Genomic DNA, 22,181 nt, shown 5'->3' with positions numbered 1-22,181 from the left:
GAAGCAGACTTCAGTCGTCAAGGCCAAAACACCATCATCGATCTTCAAAATTCTCTAAATCATGGTCAATTGGACGCAATATTATATTTTTGAGTTGACGTTTTAGTAACTGCTCACGCTAATTTACTTCAGGAGTTGAGTTACAACCAACAAAACGTTTATCGCCTGTATTTGTAGACACAAGTGCATGGTGTTCAAAACAAGAAGAGTATAAGGGCCCTGAAGAAGAAGAGTAAATAATGGGCCCTGGTTGTTCGAAAGCCGATTAACTTAATCCAGGGTTTGCGTAAACTTTTGTTTCGTGTTTTCAACTTTTCGGTGAAAGTTTCTTTGCTTATTTTTGTTTTTCAAGATTGAGTTCTTCTAAAGACTAAGTAAAAGTTTGCCGAATATCTGCGTTGAACAGCATTTGGGAGTAGAGAAGTAAACTCCTTGGTTAATTTTTAATCTGGGATTGGCGTTAATCGGCTTTTGAGCAACCGTAGCCTGGATTATTACCTTGTAAGAAGTTTCACTGAGAAAGTTAAAGCGGACACGGTGAATTCGTTCTCTGTGCCAAACGGAGAAAAGAATAAAACATCAAATGTTAGTTCACTTCCGAGTTGAAACTTGAATGAAACAGTTCAAGAAAAAATGCAAATACGGAAAATAAGGACAAAGATTGACCCTTGTATCCAGAAATAAAAGCCACCAAATTTTGATATTCTGCACGATGTATTCCCTTGCAATAACGAAACAGTCAGGGTTACCGTTGTTTTTAGGTTAGGCTAAATGTAAATGTTCATCTTTACTTGAGAAGTAGAGTTTAGCGGATACTTGGTGACGTCCATTGTCTGTATTCTAAGACACGAGTGATGTTGAAGTTGCGAAGGAGAGCAAGGGGACACTTCGTGACGCTTATAAAACTCGATGTGCATCTAAATACTTGGATTTCTGGACAAAGAGCGGTTTTCAATAGAGTGTCGAAAGTAATTAGTGAATTGCTTTCGTTTTGCATTACTTCACTCAGTGAAAGAACTTTGGTAACGTAAAGTGGTTCTTGACGTCATTGAAGGAATAGACCCATACCTCTCGCAAGCTCGGCCATGGGACAAATGAACGCCGGCTTTGTCAATCTCTCGTACCTCTGATGATTAGGGTTGTTAAAAGTGAAACATAGAGATGCAAAGCTAAAATACGTGATAGACATTAAACTTTTGCAAAAGACAATTTACTTTGAGGTTAGGTCACTTAAACGGTCACCAACATGGCCATTGTGAAATCGTGCAGAAAAACAAGGATACACAATTCCGGTTGAGCGAGAGTTGGACCCCATTGCCATGGTAACAAAACTCGACATTGCCGTGACTTTTTCTCACCGGTTCGGGTGTTGCTTTGTTGAAAGGGATTCCCACACATCAACAGACTCCAGCACCTGTCGGCAAAGAGACAAAAAAATACTTCACGTTCTGCGATTGAATCAATCGAAACAATATCACAGATTCGAGAGATACAACTTTACCCTCAAACAAAAGAAACTGCCTCGAAGCTCTGCCGTGCTTGTGCACATCTCTACTCGATTCTTTGAGCCCCGAAACAATGTTAACAGTCTTTTAAGTTTAATTTAATAAAGCGAGCAATTTATGGTCTTTTATCGAATAGTTTCTACCATAAAATCGAACGCAATTTAAAGAGTTACTACCATGGAGGCTAACTTCCCACCATCTTTTCTTATTTCATTCAGTTGTTTCTTTGTCCTGGCGATATAAACGCAAACGTTTTCTATGTAAGTGAGTACAGGCGCAGTGACACCACGCAGGCACTTTTTCTTCTCGCAAAAGGGCTCGATGGAAATCAAGATGTCAGACAAGTTACTCGACAGGCGTTGCACTGAAGAACGTATGTAAGACAGGAGGGCACATCACGGTCACCAATTTTTCCTTCTAACTTGTGTCGCCACAATATTTACTTATGTCCAGTAATGAAACAAGAAGTGCCTCGTTAAAGTGGAAGTGTCACGCTATTTTAGTCAAACTTCAGAACACCAAAACACGTTTTTGCACCAATGAAGACCACAAAATAATGCTGTATTTGAAGCTATTCTTTGTTGTCTGCAGCCAAAGATGGAGAGGATATAAACGGACTGAAACTTGAAAAAATGTGCCAGCTTTTTCAAGTTTGGAAACGGTGTCTTCAATTCTTTTTACATATTTTGCCAGTGGGTTGTCAGGAACGCTGAACGTGCGAGATAAACCACTAAATTATATTTGTACCCACTTTTGACCTAAAAACAGCATTTTGGGACCCATTTCCAACAATAAGGTAAGTGTTTGGGTTAGAGACAGCAAAAAAAACTGATTTTTGTGAAAAACTAACCTGCAGATTTTGTTGAATTTTAAACATTTTAGAGATTATTTCCAACATTATCTGGTAACGCTGAATGGGAATTTCGTCTTGATATGATTACCCTAACTGTATCTAAGGCCAGAATATATTTATTTGTTTGAAAAAAGGAGAAACTATTTCGAGCCCCCTTAAACTGTAGATACCTAAACCCCTGTATCAAGTTAAAGCTTATAGAGACGGCTATCAAACTATAACAAGACAAGAAACCTCGCAAAGTATCGCTCAAACTGTGCTCCTCATATATTGTTTAAAAAAACGAGCAGCATTGTTTTATCGGGGCTTAAAAAACACGAGTCGTAGCCGAGTGTTTTTAGAGTGTTTTTAGACCCGATAAAAACACGTGCTGTGAGTTTTTTTGAACGGCTTCAAAAACATTCCACGAAAAGTGTCCCTCTGGACTCAGAACAATGTTTCCAATAGGCCTTTTTCCACATATTAAAATTCAGCTGCAAAGGGAGGTTTACAGCACAAAGACAAAGGAAAGTGGATGATGTGTTAATATCTGCCACGTTCATTGCAACTAGTTTCTATTGTCTTTGTCCTCTCTGCCTCACTATCAAGATGAATATTGATATTTCGAAAAAGGCCTATGGTGAGAGGAGAATATTAGCATACAAGAAAAACAAGCTATGCCTTATCAGTTTTCTTTACATAAAAAACACTAGCGAGGAGTGTTTTATGAGAATATAAAGCTCATACACGTGACGTTTTATCGGTGTTTTGATAGGCTGTTGCTTAGGAAATATAAAACGCTAGTGTCGCTCACCTTTCTTCTAATTCCTATATATATGGAATATAAATAGACATCTCCTATTCACGAAAACTACGAAAATTGTACATAAACGGTTTAAGGGTCACTTAAATCCGTTTGTGTTGGCCTGTAGTTCCACTCGTGCGCGCACTCGAATGAGCGGGTGACGCATGCGTAAATGCTGATCTTGCAACCCCCTCATTTTTCCTCATTTTGCAACTTTACTCGTTTATATCTCTGCTTCTGGGCGGTAATTTGTTTTCATTTTTTGCATGTTAACTTGGATTAATTTAAAACGTTTGTCTTTCAAATTAAAAAAAAAATGTAGGTGAAAAAAAAATTAGCGGTATAGACCCTATTCATAAATGGCGGTCACATTTATAATTCTTTTGTCCACGTGCAAATTAGCCTACAAAGCCTCATTTTAGAGCAAAAATTCTTTTCAATTCACTGTATGGTATCGAGGCTTGGTAGGCTAATTTGCACTTCGACAAAAGAATTATAAATTGGCCGCCATTTATGAATAAGGTCTATTCGTTTATTTCTGGTGACCCACTTTGAATTATGAGCTGACGCGAGCAGCTTTCAGAATTGCGTGTGTGGTATACGATAACCTTAACAAAATCGGCGTGAATCCAATTGCTTGCATTTCTGGACATATCTGGTGAAATTGAAAGACATTTTTCCGGAAAATCTGTCCAAAGACACAATGGCTTATACCTGCGCCAGAGTAACTTTCGTAAATATTCTTTGCAGTTGTTTTGCCCGCTTCTTTGCTTTTGATCTTGGCTTCAGAGGAAGGTCCATAGTCGGTGTCTTGATACTAGCACTAGCAGTCATCAAAATTTCCCTGAAAGGGAAACCAAACAGTATCAATGGTGATTAGTGATAGTAACTGGACTGAGTGGAAATACAATCCAAAGAGTAAGCGTGCGAGTGATTTTACTGGCTGATTTGAAATTACGAGCACGATTACTCCCTGAATTGTACGACAAGAGGTTCAATTATAACTAGTTAATCGTAACTATTACAAACTTCGCGGTTAAAGTCTATGAAAACCTTTTAGTGTGAAAACGTTTAAATTACATTCAATCTGTTTAGCAAACAGTAGGAAAACAGCAAGAACAGGTATCTAGTTTGGAGTTGTTCAAATTGGACACCCACGTGATCACGCGTCAATTACGCGATAAATAAGTGCGCAGAGAGCCAATAAAAATCGATAATTTTTTTACAATTAATATACTAATCCCATTTTCGCTGTAATTTGAAAGAGATGTTTCACGCAAACCGCGGGTGAGTGAAATGAAGAGATTTATTTTTCGTCGGATGTTGATTCGGGAAAACTTGGAAAGGAGCACTCAGGCGCCTTCCCGAGTATGAAAAATAAATCTATTCATTATAATTGAGTTTACTGTCGACGGATCGATACTCCTACATCTAGAATTTGTAAAAATATTCTAAATGCATCCAGTCAGCTGGGATCCCATGATCGAGGACTGTTTGTTTAACATTTCAAGTTTATGGCAAATCGCCCGGAGAAGCACGAATCGCCTGGAGAAGCAGTTTTTGCTTAGAATCACCTTGTTTCTGATGTAAGGATAATTTTATCAGAAAAGGAATTCCACATTGCCATTTCTGAGTTTTAAACTGGTGATAAACTAAAGATTTCCCATGAAAAACCCTAAAAAACGTGACATAGCCCATTTAAGTGAAGAACCATTTGTTTGTTCACGAAATGCTATTGCCCAGTGGCGTTTTACTGAATGCCGAATCATACTACTTAAGTAGCCATGAATGCTTGAAATAAGGATGAACACTTAATGTTGGCAAGGAGAGACATATGTGCAAACTCTAGCAACTCGCCACTCCCTCGAATAACCCAGGGGTCTGGATCCATCACCCCATTCCCCACTGGAAAAATGTGAAACAAAAAATGGGCGATTTTAAAACTCATTTGTATCGGATGCGGCCGCTTTCTTTGAAAAATGTTGAGACAGTTTTGATTGTAGAGGGTTTTTTTCCAGTGATTTAAATACACGAAGAGACACTGTAAAAGGGGTCGCCTCACGCTCTGTTTTTGTTCGAATTCATTCAAGCACAACTGATTAATTATGCAAGGTGGTGATCGACAAACAGCAACATAGAGACAGAAACCTTGAAAGATATTTCTAGCACGAGAAAAAGGGACGCGGGATTAAAAAAAAACCAACGCTAGATTACGGACACATTGCCATTTGTATCTGCTTTATTGCACAAATTATCACAGAGCTTTGTATGAGTCCACGGTTGATTATTAAATCATTCGCACGAGCCTTAGGCACCACGCCTTCTATAGATGGTTTTCAATCACGTGATGAGAAGGCCATGTTTGTGTACAAAACAATAGCAAATTATGGCACATGTTTTGCATTATAATAGAGTCAAATTCCCAAAAGACTTTTTCATCTATTGTTCTGTACATCAACATGGCTGCTGTGACCTCAGGTGAAAACCATCTATAGGGCGTATTCGCGTTTTAGTCCTCGCAATTTTTAGCTTTGACAAGTACTAAAACTATATACGGCTTAAAAACACAGTAACACGGTTTTTCATGTACCTTAGTCTCGGTATCCCAAGTGTGACGTTCATCTCCCCTCGACCAGCAAAGTGAAATGTGTTGAGTGTCATCTGAGTGGATGGTTCACCAATAGACTACAACAACAACAACATGAAACACTGCAGTTCATTGAATGGTCTAAGCGCCACTCACTATAGATGGTTTGCAACCAATCTCTCGAGGCACGGATGCCAATTATCTGATGTCGTGGACGAACAAAAAGAGTTAACGAGAGATATTTCGCTTTCGTCCACCAACTAGAAAACAACTGGGTTTCGTTAGTGTAACAGTCATTACACCATAGGCCACGTATTCGTGTTATTTGTGTGATACATCCACGTCTTGATTAGGTTCAAGTTTGTTTCTTGTTCATGGTAAAAGGATCAGTCGAGAGCAGCTCAGAATGATATCCCAAGTAATCACAGAAAGAATATTCTGACGAGAAACAGTTTCATCATCGCTGCACTGTCTCGACTTCTATAAGACCTAAAGGTCACTGCCACAATTGAATCCTTGTCATAGTATCCATGAAGCCTCATTAGCACATGTCGATTCAGTCCTATCAAACCAGTAACTGATATTAAAAGTACACTTGACACATAGCCATCTCTGAAAGTTTGAACCCGTTATATTAGGACTGTTACTTTAAAAACCAAACATTCACAAAAGATGTATTTGCTTATCAGGTCCAAGGCTGGATAACATTACCCACTGAATCACTCCCTTTCCAGAGTATAGATGGTTTGCACCAAATCTCTAGAGACACACATAACAATGCTGCAATGTACAATTGCTGGTGGACGAACAAAATGAGCTCATGAGACATCCTTTCTCTTCGTCAACCAACATGGCGGTGATGACGTCACGTGAAAACCATCTATTGAATATACCACACGTTAAAGATGTTGGCCAAGGTTTTCCATACACGCCTTTACTATAGATGTGTTTGTGTGTGCATTTTTACGGTCAAGTGAGCGAATACTGAAATATCGGTACAGATTCAAAGTTCAGCCTTCGACCAACTAATAATTTAACATTCCGATATCAAACATTTCGCAAATCACAACGGTTTAAAATTCGTGAGGTCACTAAACGTTTTTTTTAGTTTTTTATTTATTTACTTGTTTTTACTTTGCAGCGTCACCGGTAACACATCAGATCCTCGGCTTTCCAATCGAACAAAACATCTGGAAATAGATTTTGCCGCGGATTTTAATTTAATTTAATCCATTTCAGAGCTCGTGTGCTATTGAGCAATGGGGAAGCGGGATTTTAAGAGAGAACATGTCAACCAGTCAAACTTGTCCAAGTTAGTGATATACCACACAAAGGACAGCGACAATACTGACAATACCATCTTAACTGAACTTATTCCCCGACTTGAATGTCTATAAATAAAAACGAGCTTTCATTTTTTTTTTCTAGCTGCATTCAAGGACCCCAAGGGCCATTCCACTGATCCAAGGTCCTTGAATTCGTTGAGTGACATGACTCACCTGCGCAGCCAATAAACCCACAGCCTCCCCTGGTTCTGCGAGAGCGCGGAATGCTTTTAGATACATGAGGTTCTTGAACCTGTACGCCGGCAGCTTACCACTGTCAACAACGAAAACTCTATGGTTATGAACGCTAGCTTCAGGTTTAAGGCTGAACAAACATACTGACTCTCTGAGTGGGTGTGCTCCACTTTGGCGAATCCGAAAACGGATTTTTTGATCTGCCAGATTTTGCGGCCGCTTGAAACGTGAAATTGGATCTGTAACCGTGGTAACCCTTTGTGAATGTGTTCAATATGGCGGAGTCTCAAGAAATGATGTGTTTTCTAGTCTTTGACGAATTATGATACTACGGATAATTTTCTAATCAGTTATTCGCGTGACGACGACGAAGGACTGGCGCAAAATGGTCGTAGAGTCAAAGAGGGGGAGGATTGAGTTTTCTCCAGCTGGAAATACCGCTGCCTCAACTGATTAATTTCGGATCCACTGCGAATGGAACAGCGCAGATCGCGAATCCGTAAATCTGAATTTGAATTATTTGGATTTCAAATCCGGATTTTTAATCTGGATTTGGATTTATCGAAAGGAACACGAAATCCGCTTTACCATCGAAAGTCCGTTATTGGATTCGCCAAAAGGAACACACCCAGACAGACATATTATCTTGTTGTTAACTAAAGTCTTTCGTTCTCAAACAAAAAGGCTCTGATGATCAAGACGCTGCGGAGGTGCGCAAACATGCGTCACTAGTCAAGACCAACCATTGTGGGCCGTTAAAGATTAGTTTGGCCAATCACAACAGACCTTTAAAATCAAACGAACCAATCATAACTCAAAACAATTAGCTAAAGGGAGGCTAAGAGCGGTAAAAAAGCGTGCGGGCACGTCTTAACTTTTTTCCTCTGTAGCTACATTTAAGACGTTTCCTTACCACACTTTGGAAAAACAACAACGTGAAATTGTCAGATGAAGGTTTTGAAGACAAAGTGGGAACACAACGAGCAATGGGTTCATTCCCTATTTTTTGCTTAAAGCCGTTCGTAACTACCCGGTAAAAATATTACATTACCAATATTTCCCGTTGCGATCAAGTTGTACGGTACAAAGTGGGCGCGAAAAGAAAAAAAAGGGGGGGGGGATATACGGTATCAAAAAAGGTCTTAACTGACATTTTTAATGATGTTATCTTTGGTCGAACTCTCTAATTTTTCAGATACCGAGTGCAGAGCTCTTTAAAACCTCACTGGATCTATATTGGGCACTCCGCTATATTGTCTCTCTTGATTCACTTTATAGGTGCAGCTTGACCGCATTTTTTATTTGTTGTTTTCGCACTTGTCTACATCGTCTCTGGTTAAGTTCTCTTGTGTCAGGTTATTGAGAGAAAATAAATACTGTATGCCACAATCTATACATGAACATACTTCTCTTCAAACTCGTTATCGTCTGAATTGAGACATTTGTCTGGGTTGGCCTGTGTGTACGTCCTAACCAAGTCACTGAATTTCTCAGATACTGCACCAAAATGTCGGTCAGCTTGAAGCTTGGATAGCACAGGATCTGGGCAACCTGTGACTTTCTTGGTATACCTGCGTGTACAGAAAAAAAAAACATGTTTAGTAATGAAAATTCTGCCGAATTTTGCAGATCATTCCTCTGCAAAGGTGAAGGCATGCTCTGCTGAACTAGCAAAATTAAGACTAAGGTGTCTTAACACAAGAACATCAGATTGTTGACATTTTTTTTCACCGATATCCCGTTAGGAAACGTTCGCGTTCGTGTTATTTCTTAATTTGGACTTTTGTAAATAATTATGTTCACTGGATAGAGTCGGGGGTGGTTTGGTATTTTTAGACACAAAAGATGTTGAAGGTCTGAAGCCATATTCACGAAAAGATGAAGTAATGGCAAAGAAATATTCCAAGGGTACTCATTCAGTCAACACTGCTGTTACAAATCGAAGACAACAGATCTCTTGCGTGTGTTAGATAGATATTCGTTCCTGTGACAAGAAAACACAGCCACTGCACAAGTCATTCCGAAACACAAAGGAACAAACCATTCACGAATGTCAATTGGCGCTTTCCTCCACTTCTTGAAAAGCTTCAGGTCAGCCTGAAAGAGAAAGAAAGCGATTGAGTCGCGACACAAACTTCGATCAAGTCTTCTCTGTCACTAAATAGCCAATGCTCATTGGCTATACTGTAGCTAGGTAACTGACAAAATAAATTTGGCTTTATCCTTTGTCAGTAAGGAGAAAACTCTGAATCGTTTTTTTCCATTACTGTTTTCCTGCCCATGCGTATGATTTCGTTTCTCAATCGTCATTTCTTTCACTTCTTGTTTTATACTTTTTTCATTTTACTTTCACTTTTGCCAAGTGGCATATTATGCCAGGTTATCATACAGTGTAGTTCCAAACCGACTTTTTTTTCCCGGCGAAGGATTTTTCAGCTTAATTAAAGTGTGATCTGACAACATAAATCCGTGATAAATCCGTGATAAATTCATGACTTTGCGGAGTGATTCGGCTAAAAAACATCCCAAAAAGTGTGGGCTAAATGTAGCGTCTTGTTTACGAAGAGGTGACTTTCACCGTCTTACGAAAGTACATGTTCTTCACAAATTTACCATCATTACCTTCGTGCGTCCAAAAGTTTGTGCTTCCTCGCTCGTTTTTTGATCTCCTTTAGGTGCCATGTTGTCTTGAGCAAAGTAAAGGAACGGTGAAGTTCTCGTTTCTCGATCAGCTGCGTGTTTCTTCTTCCATTTGTTTATCTGTAACCGAGAAAGGACAAAATGTAGGACAAGACGAAAGCGACTGTACTTCAATTGTGTATACTTTCTCATCGAAGGGACGGTAGAGAAGAGCAGTCACCCCAATGCCTGTATTTCAAATAACAAAATCCAGTAAACTGCAAAAAAAAACTATTTGAAGGAAACGAATGAAGAACTCTAGCAATTGTACTGAAGGAGACAGTGAAAACGCGGCAACCCTGGAACAGTGTGTTTACTCCACATGTGGTAAGAGCCACTAGGGTGTGTTATAATATAAACATACCTTTTTTTCAAGCTCGGCGGCTTCGTCTGCCTCGAGATGAGGAAGAAGTTCGTGTGGGTTCACTTGCTTCAGAAAAATCTGTGAGTTCATTAAAATAAAGCAAACTTAGAGATCAATTTGGGAGGCTATTTGCAATAATGGTGAGAGTACTCGCCTTTCACATAGTGGCCCGGGTTCAAACCTACAATCTCCCACACATACGTATACTTTGCTCTTGACTGAGCCAGCCGGTTGGCGAGTTTCGTCCCTTTATAGTTAGCTCTAGATTGGTCGGAGGTGAGGAGTGCGATTTAGTAAGGCCAACTTCTAAGCACCACAATAACTATAACAGACAAACCGTGCAGCTGTTTGCAACCTCAAATTTGCGTTCACATTTGTGTCGTGTCATTTTGCGCCAATTCTAATTATTATAATTCATTTTAAATTTCCATTGTAGCAGCCCCCATCTGAGGGTGATTTAGATGAAAATTTCCGGGAAGTTCAGACACGAAATTTTAAGCCCTTCCCCTTTTTGATTTTCTTGCGCTTTCCTGTCGTCAGCAATGATTCTCTAGTCATGCTTTCGCCGTTGTAACACGGTCAAGCTATATTGTGAGGAGGCATTAAAGTTCACTCAAATGTCCAAACAAAGGATTTGGCACGTCTAACCTCTCTCATTCAGTGTGAGGCTAGACGTGCAAAGACAAAGCTATTATTCCCCACGGACTCCAAAACGGCCGCCCAGTGAAAAAGGTGTATAGGGACTTTAAGATCTACGACGCGGTCGTAAAAGAGAACGTCACAAAACAACAAAGTATCATTGGTTTAAAGAGGAAATACAATCGTGCTGCACGTGCAGCACGCACTTTGCTACATATTCGTGCGGTACTCTTCACAACAACGACGTGAAATCACCAAATTTAAGATTTTGACTACAACGCAAGCGTAAAAATGTGAATATTTCAGTCTGAAACTGCTGGTACCAATTTATTTATGGGATACTTCGCTCACATTGTACGACGCGAAGGAGATGTCCTAACCGCGAGAAACTTACGATAGGGCAAGGTTATATTTTGAGGTGACGTTTTCGTCGCCGTCCCGTCGTAGATCTTAAAAGTCCCTAATGAAAATTCAAGGCAACTGCGACATCTATGTCCACAGTCAAGTGACAAAGCTCTACCATATTCCACTGAATGCCTCTCCGACACTTACACCTAAACAAGCAAGACTCGAGATTCTGAACAGAAACTGTACCAACCTTGAAATTGTCCGCCATGAAAGAGAACTGCTTCTCAGACATGAAAGAGGTCTTCATGACATCAAGACCATCCTCGCCGTAGTAGAACTGCAACACTGAGCCATCGCTATCACGTACAGTCAAATCATAACCGATTTGCAGACCCTCCATATGTTTAATAAGACATCGCTGCAGGTAGCCACTGCGACTTGTTTTGACAGCCGTGTCTACAAGACCCTACGAAAAAGAGAAATTTATTTTGAAACTAACTTCATGTACATAATACAATAAACGCGAGGAGCCTTTGTGGAATACGGAGCGTCTATTAGAGAGAAGCGTTACCTTTTTGCGCCGGCAGTTTCACCCTTCTTAATCAACACTTTTAACATCTTGTGTAGGCATAGGTATACCAAAAAAAAAACTTAAAACACAAGCGAAAACAAGCCAAGTTTGACGTTTTTAAAATACCTTATCGGCCAAATTTTAAGTCCCGGAAAGCCAAAATTAATGGCCTTGAAACTGAAGAAGTTGATTGGAGATACCCTATTTATTTATAAGAGAGTGGGAGCAGGTTTTTATATTTTGAAACCAAAAAGATATAATTTATTATTTTTGTCTTGAAATCTGCTGGTTAAAGCTTAAGCATGCCAGCTTCTCGCCTTTTTACTTTCAATTGGAAAAACTAACACGATGGTCCCTATAAATGAGTTTGTACCACACAGACCGGTATACCATTCACGAATTAAATGGTTTGTTAAGGCAGCGACTGCTTTGTCTCAACTTTCACCATTCACCAGGCGTGAGCGGTTTTCGGAACTATACAGGTGTTTCAAAGTATTTTGAAAAAAAAAAAAAGCGGAAATTTTGCATTCCCAAGTTTCTCTTCGTGACCTTGAAACAGCCAGTGAACCATAAAGCAGAAGTGACCAGAAAATAATAGGCTCCCTTTGGCCTCTTTGCTCATTGAGATTTAATAGTTGACGACTGTTCCCGACAAAAAAACTTCATTTTCTTTCCGGAAATTTTCTGTTTCAATGAGATTCCTGGGAAGTAGAGACCCGTAAGCCTGTGACGTCACATCTTCTGTTTTGGCGGGAAAGAGTTTTTTATTGTTAGATGCCATGTGACGTTGAAGTAACCAATAAAGGCACTCGCTGTGGCAGAGAACATTTCGGCTACAGAACAATAATTATTCCTTGAATTTATTTTACCTCACGTCCCGCCATACAGTGGAAGAAATACTCTTGAGGCCGAATACCAGTCAAGAAGCGTCCATCGACGAAGCCCCCAGCTCTCGGACTGGTATCGTAGGGCAAGAATGACGGCAGAGACCTACCGCTCAGCATGATCGGGGGTCGGCGTCCCTCCAGCTCGATCTGGCCCAGCAGACATGATATCTGCATGCAGTTCACCGATGATCCCTTTGCGCCAGATTGCACCATCACCTGGAGATTGTTATCTGGAAATCTTTTGAGCAGACCCAAAGGGATACATGCTCTGTTTATGAGATCCTGGTAATGATCTGTTTTCCTCTTCATGTTCAAGTCGAGTTGTTTCATATCACTGCCATCTTTGTTGTGGTGAATGGCTTGTAGTTTCTCCTCCAGAACTGACCTGGCATTAACACATCAAACGGGACAGTGTGACGATTTTTGGCCCTACTTCAATGACTTTAAAATGTCTTTGTATTAATGAAGAGCACGACGTAATATTATATTATGTTCACCAAGGACTATGCCTCCGTACATCAGTGCAATCAGGTACACTTTTGTCTTGTTTGAGGGCGCAGAGGATATAAAACGGATTTGGCGAAAGCACTGACGAAATTGCAGCATATCACTACGCGAATCATACCCAGCAAATCAGCCGTATTTATACTAGAGGACGTCTAAGACGTCCACTAGTATAAATACGGGAAATGAGAGGGACGCATTACACGTCAGACGAATCAAACGTGTCTTAAGTGCGTCTAAACGACGCATTTAACAGACGTCTTAGTCGTCTCAGACGTCTAAGCCGTCTAGTATAAAGACGACGAGACGCACTAAACTGGGACGAACTTAGAAATGAAGTGCACACAGTCTCTTTGGTGATTAAATTTCAGTATCTTTTGAAGAAAATTGTGAATTTCGTTTCTAGCCGTCGAAGTTAAGTGCGTCCCGTGTTTATGTTAGTCGCACTTCCGGCCAGACGTTTAATGCGTCTGGACGTCTTAGACGTCCTCTAGTATAAATACGGCCATTATAACTCTTAGTTTCAGACCTGGGCGATTTCCATTTGTAAGGGAAAATGGGTTATTGAGGGTGGGAAAACACGTGGTATGCTTCATTATGACAAAAATATTTTCGCGAGAAAGAAATTCCTTCCGACCGAGATATCCCTCTTTTCCAGGTTCTACTAAATCGACCAAAATTTTCTGTACCATTTGTTCGCATTACTTCAACCAGGCTCTAAAGCGATAGTCCTGCATCGTCCCACTTTGCTATAAGCAGTTTTCCAACAACAAAAAAACATTGAGTTTTTTTGACCCCACTGACCCCTAAGAGTGAGACTTGACAGATTTTAATCAGTCTAACGCCAGACGATTTCAGTCGTCAACTATAGGAGCGTCCTATAACGCGCCTGAGGGGTCAAAGATGCCTCACCTTTCACAGTCTTCGGGAAGACCAAGAGCTTCAATAGCAGCTTCATCACCAGCTTCTCTGCTCTTTTTCATGAGTTTACGTCGTTTCTTATCCGCATTCTCTTTCACCAAAATATCTTCAACACCAAGAGTAAAGCCGTGAATTTGCAGAAATGTGGTGAACAGTCTGGCTAATGAGGTGAGAAGGTCGCTGGACATTTCTCCCCCATACAGCTAAAAGGAAACACTTAATAGTCAACGATTTTTTGACAAACGTTGAAAGTATGTCGGGCAAATGTTGGACGCAAAAACAAAGTTGTATCATAATTAATCATATTTTGTCATTAGCTATAAGTATTATATCTACTGTAGGAAATGTCATAATAGCGTACCGTCAATTAGAGGTTTTATTGGTAAGGCAAGACGTGTCTTCAATATTGAGCTCCATATCGCCAGGGAGAAAAATAAACTTCTTTTTCATTTTCAAAAGTGGGAGAAGCTAACTAATGCACTTTGTAGTAGTTGATACATTGGTTTGTTAAAATCAGCAGGCATCTTTATTGTTATCGTTGTTATTGTTGTTATCGCTTGTTATCGTCGTTATTGTAATATATACATATATTCTTAAAAATAAAAATAAAATTATAAAAAAAGAACAAAAAAACAAAGTTGAGCAGAGGCCGTTCAAACGGTTCCAACATTGCGCCAACAAAAGAACCAACTCTTTCGCGAAATTTGATGGCGAAGAACAAAGAACTAGAAAACAGTCTCTCTCGTCCAGATAAACTACGCCATATTGACTTTTGCAGCCTGATGTGAGATTGCGTGTGTTCTATAATTGTTGAAAAGGGCGTTCAAACAGCTTGAATATTTGCGAGAACAAAGGAAAAGTTTAATCGATGTTGAATGAAAGTTTAAACCGATTTAAAACTTCGTTCAACATGCTTTCAACAAGCTTTCAACATTTTCTACTCTTTTAACAATGTTGGACGACCTGTTCAAAACCACTGAACATTTGCACGTTGAAGCAAATGTTTTAACCGTTTAAACGAGCCTTAACGTAGTATAGGATTGATAGGAACGTGCCATTGAAGTCAAACGAGAGAATGAAAGATCGGTTCGCCATTGTTGTATGTATGTTCACGACGTAGTCAGAATCTTAATTTGGTCATTTCACGTTGTTTTGCAGAGGGCGGGAAAGATATGAACTGACATGCATGATGCATGCACGATACGTGCTGTTGCTTTGGCTTATAATGTTTTCAGAAACAAAGACTACGCTAACACTGGAAAAAAAGTTTCCGGATTTGTGTCAGATCTGAAACGTTCTGACACCGGATTCGTTTTGCAGTAATATTTCCACACGAAAATTTATACGAATCCAGCGGTAAACATGATAGTTCCCAGATTTGTCACGAATTCGAAAAGTTACAAAACTTTGTCTCCGACCACAATGAATTTCGGAATAGCTCTCTCGTGCAAACGGGTCTTTAAATTAATCAGGGCTTTTCTCACGTTTTTGCGTAGAGAGGATTCGCTTTTCAAGGGATTTGTTTCGACAGCTATGACATTTTCGTTAAGTGAGCTGAAAACTGTGAAACTGAGTCATACGAAAGACCTACAAGGTGTATAGTTGCAAGAGTTTTATTGAATGCACAGTTTACTGTACCTCATTGCAGCAGTGAACCAAGCCAAATGGAGTGGGTCCATAATGGGCTTTGTCCAACACGCCACACATCAGCTCACCTCGACGAATCACCACCTTCAATGGAGAACAACGAAATTAGCCAATATGTTTTACTTTATCTTGGGACTTATAATGGTCCCAAGAGAAACTGAAAACAATGCTTGTGCAAATTTTTGGAGGGACAAACAAAGAGTATTATGGTATTTTTTTGATATTGGCTAATAGACCACTTTCGATTTATTAAAATTCAGTCCTAAACGAAAGGCATCATCTCGAGGCTCTGGGGAATGAACTCATACAAATCCTTATATTTATGAGTGCTCTCACCACTACGCCATCTCTGCATGCTCCCCCCTCCCCTGCTCCATTTGATCTATTTGTTGTCCACCAATTGTCGCTGCAAACATCTACATCTACATCTGTACTAGGCAAAACTGTTTGCCATCACGCTAAGATGATTGGCAACAGTAAACATGAGTGACAGCAGTAGACAGCGAAACCATGGGATAAAAATTGGACTTCACTTCACGTATTTATGAAACACGCAGTAATAAATGATATTCCAACCTCAGATTCGGACATGTCGTCGCCTTTAAGCACTGGAATCCCCAGAAACTGTTCTTTTGGTTTCCGTGTGACCCAATTCTTTGAACAAAAGCCAAACAAATGGTGTTAGCATAGCTTATCAAAATTAGAATACTGAAAACCGTTTCTTGTCTTGAACATGGTTAGACATTCAAAACAGGAGGTGAAATTTGCGAAAATTGTTTCTCGCGAAACGAAATGCATGTCCATCGCCGGCATCTTGAACAGTTTATAACTTACTAGCTACCATAATACTATTTGTTTGTCCCCCCAAAATTCTTGGGACCATATTTTAAGTCCCAAGAGAAACGGAAAACAATGCTTTGCAAAATTCGGGGGGTGGGGAGGGGCAAACAAAGAGCATTATGGTATTTTCCAAAGTGGCCTATATGGTTTACTTCACACTAAACCAAGTACAAAATACGAAATAGCTGATTTTTACCTTCCCTGTAATTTTTGCTTTACTAAGAATGCTCAGTCGCTGTGCTTCAGGTGGAATCAGATTTATTAGGACGGTAGACACAACCTGCAAAACAAAATTAATTGTCAGAAGTGAAGTACAATCTAAAAGATAATCAGAAGAACGTGCACCTCGATGTAAACACAGTTTTTCAAAAAAAGAGTCGGTTTGCTAGACGATGAGTCCTTTGGTCTGTTTAGTTACTCATCAATCAGCCAGTTATTCTCTTCGTCTGTTCATTTTATTTTACATTTTATTCCATTCACCGACCTGCTTGCCTGACCACAATTGATGTGGTTTAATGATACACGGTTTCAGCAACTTTATCTTAATATTCTTAAAACTCAGGGCGCTGTACACAAGCTGTTGGTAGTCGGACCTGCAAAGAGAGATTGAAAGAGAAATTCAAAATTGATCTCTTCCGCCTTCCGCACGTGCATTTTTCGACCATTTTTCCTTCCCTTTCCAAATAACACCATAAGACAAGCAAATTTGACGCTTAAACGACAACGAGAGCATGCAATATTGTCTCCTTTATTTCAAGTTCTACCTTTAATTCAAGACGGTTTGTATTAATCCAGTTACTCTTACATGATACTTCGCCCACGTTGCAGGGCGTGAGTGAGATGAAAGAATCTCGCGAGACTTACGATAGCGCTTGTTCGCAAGAGTCGAAGAGATGTCTCCGTCCAGCCTGTTATACCACATGTACGGCAAATTGCTTGGAAAACAATCGAGGAATTATTCTTTTATCTCTGTGAATTAGTTTAAGGTAGCTCAAACCAGTTTTAACGCTTCCAAGTGGTGCTCTTATTAGAAAGATCGGCACCACAACGTTGTATCATGTATTGGCAACATTGTGGTACCAAACGAAACACGAATCATTGCCGAACAAGATACAGTCATTATTGTGACGTAATATGTCACCGTGCCAACGAGCAAGCCCTGTAAAACACCCTTTATTTTGGATTTAGTTGCTCATATCTCAAAAGCGAACTCGGTAACCACCTTTTTTTATTGCTGAAAAGTGATTAGAAGGCCACAATGAAACTTTCCGCAAAGTTTAAAAAAATTCTGCCCAGAGGATTCAGAGCCACCTTAATTTTTTTATTTTGATTTTTACTCATGCTAACGAGGCTAGTTGAGGAGGCTCGAAAGGGTTTCAACACTTATCACGTAATAAGTGGGTCGTGGGTTGTGCGTGGGTCGTGGGTAGGTGGGTCGTGGGTCGTGGGTCGTGGGTCGTGCGTCCCTAACCCTAACCTAACCTAACCATAACCCTTTTTTTTTAACAATGACTGGAAATTCTCGAAACAGACAAGACCTAAGACCTGAGACCAATTTGGACCGAGCACTGAGGGAGCTAATGTATATTTTTTTTTATCTTCAAACAAACACGACCCACTACCCACGACCCACGACCCACCTACCCACGACCCACGCACGACCCACGACCCACCCAACCACGCGATTTATTTCAGAGAACAAGAGTAAAAGAATACCAATACCAGCATAGGGTCGGTCCGTAAAGCGAAATACTGTGACCACGGTCTTGAAAATACTGCCTGACGTCGCTCGGTCACAGTTGTTCCCTACACGGACTTCCCAGCAAATAACATATATATCATAAAAAATCCTCTTGACCTGTTGAACAATCGGCCCCTGACTGTCATCCTTACACCAGCAACGATGTGATCTTGGATCAATCCACCGATAGGAGTCCCATCTTTTGGCACAAGGTACTGGTAATTTGTGCTGGCTGCAAGAAAGAATAATACTCAAAATAGATCCAGAGGTAAACTTACAGAAGGTTGTCCAATACAGTCACACAATTTAATTGACGCACGCTGATTTCGAATACCGATGGTCCAAAAGCTGCATTTCGGGTATGTAGCTAAAATTTTGTAAAGACGGTACTGTTCACTTAACAGGCGGGTACCACTAGGAAGGGGGGCAGGGGGGTCCGGGGGCATGCTCCCCCGGACAATTTTGAAATTTAGACTTTCGGACATGCGTTTTCCTCCATTTTGGGAGGTAAATTCAAGGCCATTCGTGATGTTCTTACCAACAAAACTTGACCATTTTTGTTCTACGTTTTCAGACAAATTCTTGTTGCCTTTTATATGTAAAAATGTCACTTTATTTGAACGCAAGCTCTCGGTGTCTTGTGCCGATTCTGTCGTAGTCATACCGCTTTCTTCGGAATTTTCACTCGGTCCGCAAGAGTTTGATGAAGTAGCCACAACAGATTTGAAGAATCTTTATACCGAGCACCTCAGACTGACCTTTCCTCCTTTTTATCGCCGACATTTCAGATTACACATTGTTGCTCAACACGGTAGCAATACACAACTGCTTTTACATTATTCCCCGTACACGAAGTAGGGATAACGCCGACGAGTTCTTAGAAGGAGGGTCTTAATTTTTCAACCGTGAAAATCACCTTCACAGCCGGGTATTTTCCTTGGCTCCCGGCTATTATCCTCCCTCTCTATACAAAGCTTATTTTTCCTTCAAATGAAACGTCCCGGCTTGAATTAGCAATTCCATGCTTTTAAAGCCCCAAAAAGAACTATCCTCGAAAATCTAAGACAGCTGGGGAGTCAGGGTGGTTTAGTGGTCATCAACCGTGCCTCCCACCTCTGTGACCCAGGTTCAACTCTGGCTCGGGTCGTATGTGGGCTGAGTTGCAGTCGATCTCAATCTGACTCCGAGGGTTTTTCTCCGGGTACTCCGCTTTTCCTCCCTCCTCAAAATCGACTCCCGGCCTATTCCATCAGGCTGTGGTGCTGTGCTCCGAGGTCATATATGGGTCGTGTTCAGGGGCCGAGCGCCTAGCCGGCAGCACAGCTCCTTCGGTCCGACCTCGTTGAGCTGCGCCCTTAGTAATTCAGTCTCCGACTGCGATAAAGGGCGATTAGCAGATCACATATTATTATTATCATATTAAATGATTGGATAGCCTCCATGAAATAAATGAAAGGAAAAGAAGGAACTTTATATAAGTGTCAAGAGATGTATCCAGCTTTTCAAATTTGGGGGTCTTCTGGACCCGTTCTTGAAAAATTTGGGGTTAAATTGCAAACTTCTGGGGGTCCAGCTGATTAATATTCAAGAATTTATATTCGATCTGTTGCCTCTAGCAGCAATTGCTGCTGAAGTACCCTTTAACCCTTTCAGCCCCGTGGGGTTCCCCATTGACGAGTAAAATCGTCTGGCGTTAGACAGAGTAAAATCTATAAGTGGCACCATTGGGAGTTAAAGGGTTAATGGGGACATAGTTTTTGAGTGAATCTAGCTGTTGTTAAGGTTTCTAAATTGCACACAAATAAAGTCTTATAACTCCCCTCGAATATGTTCTTAAAAAAAAGATCAATTTCTTAGAAACTGTTGTGCCCGTTGATTCATCGATCAAAATGTATGGGCGGTCAAAGCTCCATCGATCACATATGAAAAACGTCACGACGAATCCGTACGCTGTAGGAACTGTTGGCTCCAGTCGTCCTAGCGCTGGAGCACTAATTAGGGACACTGTAAACTTAATTTAACAATTCAAGCAAATCAAGTCAAATGTTGGATTTTGAGGAGAGGGGAAACCGAAGTATCCGGAAAAAAACCTCTCGGTGCAGAGTAGAGAACCAACAAACTCAACCCACATATGACGCCGAGTCTGGGAATCGAACCCGGGTCACATTGGTGGGAGGCGAGTGCTCTCACCACTGCGCCATCACTGCACCCTCATGAAATCCCGAGAAGAATTGAATGAGATACCAACCCATGCAGGACCGAGCGATTGGAATGAAGCCAAGTTGATCTCTTACGAGTTCGTTTTGAATCAGTTTGCACGAAGTCCACATTGAGCACCAACCGCGATGATCATAGCTATTACTTTTGCCTTGAAATCGTGTTCACGATAAATTCAAAACAGAAAAAGCAACGGCAATTATGGTACAGTAACTGTAATTATTCTCGCTTCAATCTTTCAGAGTCCATTACCCAAGTTATAGGCCTCTGCTCTTGCAAGCTCATTCTGTGGAAAGTGAGCATTCATTTCGTCTCCGTCAAAATCAGCATTATATGACTTGCAGTTTGCATAGTGAAGTCGGATGGTCTTTTCTCCTTGAAGAATGCGAGCCTGCAAACGAACAACATCGTCTAAAACCATTCAGGAAAAATACCATGATGTAATGTGTAAGAGATACAGCAGCTACAATTACATAGAAGCAAGTAGAGTTGACTCGTTGTGAAAACACTCGTTCTCTACGAATTTCACAGATGAAATTTCCTGACTCGCCATCTCGCCATCATGGCAACGTATCTTGTAACTGGATTGCTGTGAACTGCTTTGAAATAATGTTCGTAAGTGAGTGACTGCAGCAGGCTAATACTTCCTCATTAAACCCGAAATTTTATTGTTTTTGCAGTGTTGCGTTGCAGCCGTTGTCATTTCTTCGATCCCCCCCCCCCCCCCCCCCCCCCCCTGTAATGAGAATAAAATCTATGGTCACCTTGTGTGCCATCATACTTGGCCTGTGCAGGGTGGGCTGCCTGTTTAATAATAACACGTCACCATTTTGAAGGTGACGATAGACCTGTAGGACAAAGACGTGAAAAAAATATATTATAGGAAAATTTGTTGAAGTTGAAGTGGCTAAAATCTCCAGAGGCTTCATTTGTAATGTATTGTACTGTTGAGTCCTGAATTAGTATGCTCTTGTTTGTCTCTCGGAATGCGAGTCACGCCTTTTTACAGAGATTTGATCCAAAATGGCAGCTGAAAATTCAAACAAGTTAAAATTAAAAACGTATACCAACACTACAAAGAGCAACTTTACTTTTGTAACCTTGCAAAGTTTCAACATGTCAGGTGTAATATTAGCTGAGAAAATGTACGCTGAAAAATGAAAAATTTACAAACGTTTGTACGACTGGGGGTATGGCGTATACCCCCAGTCATACAAACATCTGTAAATTTGTCCAAATTCAACTCACATTTTCTCAGCTGACATTATACCTAATACGCTGAAACGCTACAGGGTTACTAAAGTAAAGGCGCTCTTTCTATATTTGGTATCAGTTTTTCATCCAGTTCAATTTTAACTCATTTAAATCCGTTGCCGCCATTTTGGAGAAGGGTCTATTACTGTAACCTTACCAAAAGAAACTAATCCTTACGCTTGCCTTATACTAGAAATAGATAGCAAATGCGTAGACTGAAGGGACGCTTTGTGTAGGATATCAAAATTAGGAGTGTAAACTGTAAGTGGGTTCTGAACCAGTTTGCCCATCATTAATGGCATTTAAACACAACTGCAACT

At 40.5% G+C, this 22,181-nt stretch overlaps 1 protein-coding gene across 2 annotated transcripts in view; it reads right to left on the bottom strand.

The window, feature by feature from the left end:
- LOC137973464 (DNA-directed RNA polymerase I subunit RPA1-like) overlaps positions 1-22,181 on the bottom strand; it is a 59,984-nt gene that overhangs the window by 29,842 nt on the left and 7,961 nt on the right. For both annotated transcript variants that reach the window (XM_068820287.1, XM_068820288.1), the window contains exons 9-27: positions 21,372-21,455; positions 20,860-20,998; positions 18,508-18,622; positions 17,134-17,242; positions 16,846-16,929; positions 16,386-16,463; positions 15,801-15,893; positions 14,154-14,365; positions 12,720-13,122; positions 11,530-11,745; positions 10,293-10,370; positions 9,872-10,009; positions 9,291-9,346; positions 8,656-8,820; positions 7,229-7,328; positions 5,733-5,827; positions 3,857-3,986; positions 1,359-1,414; positions 499-550 (exon numbers count right to left, since the gene is read on the bottom strand). In XM_068820287.1, the coding sequence (XP_068676388.1) occupies positions 499-550; positions 1,359-1,414; positions 3,857-3,986; positions 5,733-5,827; positions 7,229-7,328; positions 8,656-8,820; positions 9,291-9,346; positions 9,872-10,009; positions 10,293-10,370; positions 11,530-11,745; positions 12,720-13,122; positions 14,154-14,365; positions 15,801-15,893; positions 16,386-16,463; positions 16,846-16,929; positions 17,134-17,242; positions 18,508-18,622; positions 20,860-20,998; positions 21,372-21,455 (2,403 nt within the window). The remainder of the gene's footprint in view (positions 1-498; positions 551-1,358; positions 1,415-3,856; positions 3,987-5,732; positions 5,828-7,228; positions 7,329-8,655; positions 8,821-9,290; positions 9,347-9,871; positions 10,010-10,292; positions 10,371-11,529; positions 11,746-12,719; positions 13,123-14,153; positions 14,366-15,800; positions 15,894-16,385; positions 16,464-16,845; positions 16,930-17,133; positions 17,243-18,507; positions 18,623-20,859; positions 20,999-21,371; positions 21,456-22,181) is intronic.

The sequence above is a fragment of the Montipora foliosa genome, chromosome 10 (assembly GCF_036669935.1).
Source record: "Montipora foliosa isolate CH-2021 chromosome 10, ASM3666993v2, whole genome shotgun sequence".
NCBI lineage: Eukaryota > Metazoa > Cnidaria > Anthozoa > Scleractinia > Acroporidae > Montipora > Montipora foliosa.
Note: the sequence above shows the minus strand (reverse complement) of the source record. Positions and strands in the feature narration are given on the sequence as shown.